At 43.6% G+C, this 6,968-nt stretch overlaps 1 protein-coding gene across 1 annotated transcript; it reads left to right on the plus strand.

Annotated features, from left to right (window-relative positions):
* Nucleotides 1–5,679: 5,679 nt before the first annotated feature.
* On the plus strand, nucleotides 5,680–6,615 carry LOC306645759 (olfactory receptor 1L6; the record flags this gene model as incomplete). The annotated part of the gene is made up of 1 exon (XM_079113846.1): nucleotides 5,680–6,615. One exon carries the CDS (start codon nucleotides 5,680–5,682, stop codon nucleotides 6,613–6,615), a length of 936 nt encoding a protein of 311 aa, XP_078969972.1.
* Between the last annotated feature and the right edge of the window lie 353 nt (nucleotides 6,616–6,968).

Here is a 6,968-nt window from a genome sequence, read left to right on the forward strand (position 1 = left end):
ATAAAGGGTAGTTGGAATGTGTGATCTGAAATTTTATCAATGAAATTTTTATATTCTGCTGCAGTAAAAAAAAAAAAAAAAAAGATGCTCCGTGTCATATATCAGGAAATGCAATATAAAACAACACGGCTATTAGAATGGCCAAAACCCAGAATAGCAACAATAACAAATGCTGGAGAAAACTCGGAACAGGAATTCTCCTTGATAATTGTTGGAGTGCAACCCAGCACAGTCTTTTTGAAAGAGAATTTGACAATGTCTTACAAATTCTAATGTGCTTTCACCAGCACATCTAGCAATCGCACCCCTTGGTATTTACTCAAGCATTGAAAACAAGTCCACACTAAAACCTACACGTGGACATTTGTTGCAGCTTTACTCATAACTGACAAAGCATACTATAATCAAGATCACTTTCAGTAGGTGAATTCATAAATAAACTTTGGACATCTAGACAATAGAATAGTGTTTAGTGCTATAAAGAAAAGAGCATCAAGTCATGAAAAGACACAAAAGCAGTTTAAATGTGTATTTAAACACCTAGAGTGAATCCTGATGCAACTGTGGATTTAGGTGATTAACTGTGGACTTAACGATGTTAAGTAAAAGTTTGTCAGTTCCAGTTCTGGTGATGCTGTTGCTAAGAGGGAAATCTATGAACAGGGGCCTGTGGGAACTTTGTATTTTCTGATAAATTTTGCTGTGAATCTAAAACTTCTCTAAAAAATAGTCTCCTTAAAGGGAAAAATAATTTTTTAAATCTATTTAAAAGTTGTGATTATGGTGCCTTTTATAGAGGAGGATAAGTGCATAAGTGAGGCTAAATAACTTGCCCAAATCCATCCATTAATAGTTGGGGGAACTAGGATTCAAATATAAGCCACCCGCCTTATGAAATTGAGGTAATAAAATGTTTGGAAAATGCACATGGAAAACAAAAGAAACACTGAGGCTCAAAAAGGTTAAATATTTGTAAACACTCTGCAGCTCGTAAGACACAGGAATCTCATCAGTCTGACTCCCAGGCCTGCACCTTCAAACCTTTTCCCAAAACACTCCACCAGATGCAAAGACCAAACCTCGGGCATGTCAGGGGCCAGTGCCTCTTCCCCAGGCAGACACACCTAAGTCTAAACACAGGCATGAACAAATAGAAATCCACATGGACATAGAGCACACACGTGTCTAACACACCTCCACCCCTGCTGCTGGATGGCTCAGATTTCCTTTCACAGTGAAGAGGCTGCACCTCTGAGCCAGCTTCCCTAAAGAGCTCAGTGAGGACACCAGTAAGGTTCCCCTCTCCTGGGAAGACCACAGCCCAATCCCCCAAGGGCTCTGCATGCAGACAGGACAGGCCCCTGGGTCTCCCTTCCTCTCACCAATTCCCACTGTTGGTAGGACAAAGCCAACACACTTCTAAGGCTAGATCAGCACCTCGAAAGGCCTCCTTCCTCTGAGATTCAGAGTCTGACCTTACACACCTGCAAGTCACAAGCCTGTCCAGGACCCTGAATCTCCCCTTCATACCCAGGTAGGCAGCAGGCTGAGGGGTCTTGGTAACTGGGATTGGGGGACCAACATCTTCATATGAACTTCCTCCCTCTTCCTGATACTAATCTTCTCTCCTCCATCTCAAAACCCAGGAAACAACATCTTTCCCTCTATTTTGTCCTCTTTCTCCTTTGATCAAATAGCAGAACTGTGAAGCACCTGCTCTGTGCAGGACACGGTTGTGGGCACTGGTCCTGCCTTGAAGGGCACAGCCCACATCCTGCAGCTGAGACCCACAGACTGGTCTCCTCCAGGAAATGGCTGAGCAGAGGAGCAAGTGAAGAAGACAGTGAGGACAGAGCAGGGGTCAAGAGCACATGCTCCTGAGCTGGACTCCACCAGCCTCTGGCTGTGTCCTTGGCCCAGGCACTTCAGTTCTCTGTACCTCAATTGTGTGACCTGTACAATGGGGTGTTGTGAAAATTAAATGATTTACTATATGGAAGCTCTTGGAGCAGTGTGTGTCAATCATCAAATTAGACAAATTTGGCTGACTGTGGGAAATTTTGCTAAGTGAGAGACTTTCCAAGTGCTAGGCAGCCTCCAAATATTCTAAGCTCCCTATCTCTACAATTTTGCACATTGAACCATCAACTCCCTGAGATGCTAAAATGATAGAGGTAAATAGCACAGGGACCTAAAATCCTATGACTCCAAGTCAGGTGAAGCTCTCTGAGAATCCATAGCCTCCTTGCTCTGATACAGGAACACAGTCTCTACATTTTGTGTTAACCATGACCCTCAGGAAGGCTGGCTGGTCACAGCTAAGCAAGGCACTAGGAGGAATCAACAACTTGAAAGTTTAGTTCCTTGGATTATTGAAAGAGGCAGAGTCAGGCATACTGGAAACTAATGATTCCTGGAGAAGAAAGGCTGAAACAAAACTGGAAGCAGGAGCTGAGAACCACTTAGAGAGATAGAGGGTCTGGGAATCTGAGGGCCTAAAGCCACCCAGAATAAAATAAGTAGAAAATTAAAATTAGAGTAAGATATCACCTTCATTAGAGCCAAGACACAGGAATAAAATGAGACAGTGGAGCCAAAAAGAGGACTCAGCCTATAAAAGGACCCTGAAGAATCTCTAAGCAGAATGCATCACCAGGGGGACCTTGCACCCTGTGCAGCTGATCTGTTTCACTTGCAGCTGGCAATGAGAAGAGGGTGGATAGGGGAGCTGGGTTGCTAAATTCCAGCACCCAGGAGAGATGCTGAGGTCAGGTACCGCTGCTGCAAAATAAGAGAGCTCCTGTCAGCTCAGACAGAGAAGAGGTCAGAGTCACCTACAGTCTTTCCTCTCTGAAATCAATGAAGAGAGGAGAGCAAACAACTTTGTGGGATGGGAGGCAGAGAAGGGAGCAGGAAGGAAGGAAAGTGAAGGACCACGATGTGTGGGGCAGAGGAGAAGTGGGTCATCAAGGAGTCTGAAGGCTCCTGGCAGTCAGAGGGCACCTGCTTACAGGGGGACACCAGCTGAGTTCTCTACACATGAGTAGAGACAGAGTAGATTAAAACCCAGAGTTTGAAGACATGATTGACTGGATCTGAAGCAGTTGAATACACCTCTCACTAGCTCTGCAACTTTCTCAACTTTACATTATAACATAATGGTGGATTATGTCATCATGAGGCTTAAATAAGTGACAAACACAGAATCTGTATTTTTTTTTTTTAAAAAAAGTGTTAACTGAATGTTTTTGCAGTTGACTTACCAATGGCCATTTTGTGCTCCCTGGTTTCATGTGGGCCGGTGGCTAAGAGAAGGATTAGTGATGGGTAAGAAGGTTGGAAAACCAACTTGAGTTTACAATGACTACAAACTAGAAAATCCCCCTGGAGAAAGCGAAGACATATAAAATAGTCTGTTTCCTGTCTTTAAAAAGAGAGAATAAATACATCCTAAAGGGGGATGGAGCATTTAAAAGACTTGGAAATGCTCAGTGCTTCCCAATTACTAACTGATACCAACACCTATCAGTAAAATATCACTTCTCCTGTTTATTATATGAGTGATCATGCCAACCACTTGTAGAGTGTTTTGGCAAAGTCTCACTGAACTGTCCTTTGAGTCTCCAAATGACAGGGGTATGAGAGGCAGAAAGAAGAACACACACGCGCGCGCGCACACACACACACGCACGCACACACACACAAGCACCTGCACACCCATACACACCATCCCCTATATGGAAGTGAAATGACTTCCCCAAGGCATGAGGAAATCTACAATGGTACCAGATCCAGCTAAACAAGAAGGAGTCCAAGCGACTGGCCCTAAAAATTAGCACGCCAGTCTAGAGAATTCCAGGTTCATGCCCACCAGTTACCAGATCACCCCTTAACACCAGGGCAAACCATGTCTCAGGAGTGAGGCTGAAAGGCACAGTGAAAGAGAGCGTCCAGAGGATAGAGGAGAGTGGTCCATGCTGAGAATATCCATTAAGATTTTCAATGCTCCTAGTTTTTTTTTTTTTTTTTTTTTTTTGGTAGTGCTGGGGATTGAACCCAGGGCTTTCTGTATGCAAGGCAAGCACTCTGCCAGCTGAGCTATATCCCTAGAAGTCCACTCCTAGGATTTTCTGGTTATCAATGAGGTTGAACACCTTGTCATCAGCTTTCTTGAGTAACCGTGCTACAAATACTTTCTATGAATCAATGGTTCATATTTTAACTTTGCTGATGATCGTTCAGTATAATTTTCAAAGTTTTGAGTTCATCCCTTTTTCATTTTTTCTTCTACATTTCATTTCTAACTTGGACTGATATTCCCATTCTAAAGCCCTAAAAATATACTCCATTATTTTGGGCTGGAGTTTATTTTACAGTTTGGAATTTTTACTCTTATTTTATTCACATGTGATTACTTACATGATGAGTTAGATAGAAATCTAGCCTTATTTTTTCCAAATATTCAACTACTATTAATTTAATACTCCATCTTTTCTCAATTGCTATGAAATAAAACATTAATATAGATCTAATTTCATGTAGGTCACAGTCTTCATCCATGCATAAATACAGATTACAGAATTCTTTTTCTGTATGCATACATTACCTTATTGTTTTTGTCATGTACTTTGACTTGGGGTTAGAAAAGTTTCCTAACATTATCCTAATTTTTTCAAAATAATCTTGTCTCCTTAGCCATTTACCCCTCTAAATGATTATTAGAATAACCTTCTCAAATTCTACTAAACATTCTCTTGGGGTCTTCTTAGAGATGCACTGAATTTTATTAATTTGAGAAGAAGTGTGGGTGATGGTGGGGATTCCAGTTCCCACTCTTGAGCACTAAAGTTTACATTACTATAATGTTTGAAGTTTAGAATGAGGACTTTATGCTTGTACAGTTGGTGAAAAGAGTATATTTAAAGAACTCATCTCAGCAGCATAGGCTGTTACTTGTGGTACTACTGGATGGCATCCTGGACCCAAGCCTTACAATTCAAGTGTCCAAATTATATTATCCAAACAAAAATGCTCACGTGAACATTAAGCAGGCTTTATTCTGAAATTATGAGGAGTCTCACCTGCATCCTATGGGTAGCAAAAGCATTGATCAGTTCTGACATGCCTTGACCTACTGCCACCACTCCAGCCACCACCCCCAGGTCTGTGATGGGAAGAGGACCCGAGAGAGGATCTCACCCAAGAGCACCCCTTGTGTGACAGCGTCCTGAGCCAGAGGAGACCCAGCAACTTCTCCACTGGGACAAAAAGGGGGACGAAGAGACTACAGCGTTGCTCAAGGTAAAACCTAAGGAGACGACTCAGGAAGGAAAAGAAGAATTCAGATAAAATAGGTGACAAGAAGTCGCTGAGCACACATGAAAAACTGTCTGCTTTTCATTTAGGAAGTGACTCAGAATTCTTTAACCGTCCCTTTGTTAGATATTACCTCCTGTTTCTGGAAGTTTTTGAATGTAAATATTTATAAAAATGCTAAGAAATAGCAGTTGCTAAATATATATATATATATATATATATATATAAAATGTATATACATACTCCCTCAAATGTGTGTGTATGTAGATAGAGAGGTAGACTATTTGAGGTCAGGGAAGAAGCTGTCCTGATAGATCGCCCTGCACACCGGTCCCACCACTTCTCCAGAACCTGTCCAGACACATGGAGTTGAAGAACCAGAGCAGCAGCACCTCGGGCTTCATCCTCCTGGGCCTCTCCTCCAGCCCCCAGCTGCAGAAACCCCTCTTCGCCATCTTCCTCATCATGTACCTGGTCACTATCGTGGGCAACCTGCTCATCATCCTAGCCATCCACTCTGACTCCAGGCTCCACACACCCATGTACTTTTTCCTCAGCAACTTGTCCTTCATGGATATCTGCTTCACTACGGTCATCGTGCCCAAGATGCTGGTGAATTTTCTAGCAGAGTCAAAGGGCATCTCCTACATAGGCTGCCTGGTCCAGATGTACTTCTTCATGGCCTTTGGGAACACTGACAGCTACCTGCTAGCCTCCATGGCCGTCGATCGGCTGGTGGCCATCTGCAACCCCTTCCGCTATGATGTGGTCATGCGCCCACGCCACTGCCTCCTCATGCTGCTGGGCTCTTGCACCATCTCCCACCTGCACTCCCTCTTCCGGGTGCTTCTCATGTCTCGCCTCTCTTTCTGTGCCTCCCATGTCATTAAGCACTTTTTCTGTGACACCCAGCCTGTACTAAAGCTGTCCTGCTCTGATACCTCCTCCAGCCAGATCGTGGTCATGACCGAGACCCTGGCTGTCATTGTGACCCCCTTCCTGTGCATCCTCTTCTCCTACCTCAGGATCGTTGTCACTGTGCTCAGAATCCCCTCTGCTGCTGGCAAGTGGAAAGCTTTCTCTACCTGTGGCTCCCACCTCACTGTAGTGGCCCTGTTCTATGGGAGTGTCATCTATGTCTATTTTCGGCCCCTGTCCATGTACTCAGTGGTGAAGGACCGGGTAGCCACAGTTATGTACACAGTAGTGACTCCTATGCTGAACCCTTTCATCTACAGCCTGAGGAACAAAGATACAAAGAGAGGTTTAAGGAAATTAAGGGACAGAATTCTCTCATAGAAAGAACAAAATGATGCGATATCGTAACTGGGAGATGACCTAGGAGGTTCCCAGGTTACCCGTCCCCCTAACTGTTTTCCACAAGGCACTCAAAGAGGTCATGGGGGTGGCGCTGGATACCAGTGGGCGCTGAGTGGAACAGAACACTTGGTTACTCTCCATGGCACTGACCAAAGACACTCAACACCCAACTAGGTATTACTGGGAATCCAGGTGTCATGAAAACAGTTTTTACTATTCTCAATGGACTGCCACCTATATGATGGAATAAAAATTTTTGTACAAATAACTTTTTTAAGCCTGCATAGCAGTCAAGGGGGTAAAAATTCCTATTCATTTTCAGAAGAGGCGTC

Source organism: Sciurus vulgaris, assembly GCF_902686455.1.
Source record: "Sciurus vulgaris genome assembly, chromosome: 15".
Taxonomy (NCBI): Eukaryota; Metazoa; Chordata; class Mammalia; order Rodentia; family Sciuridae; genus Sciurus; species Sciurus vulgaris.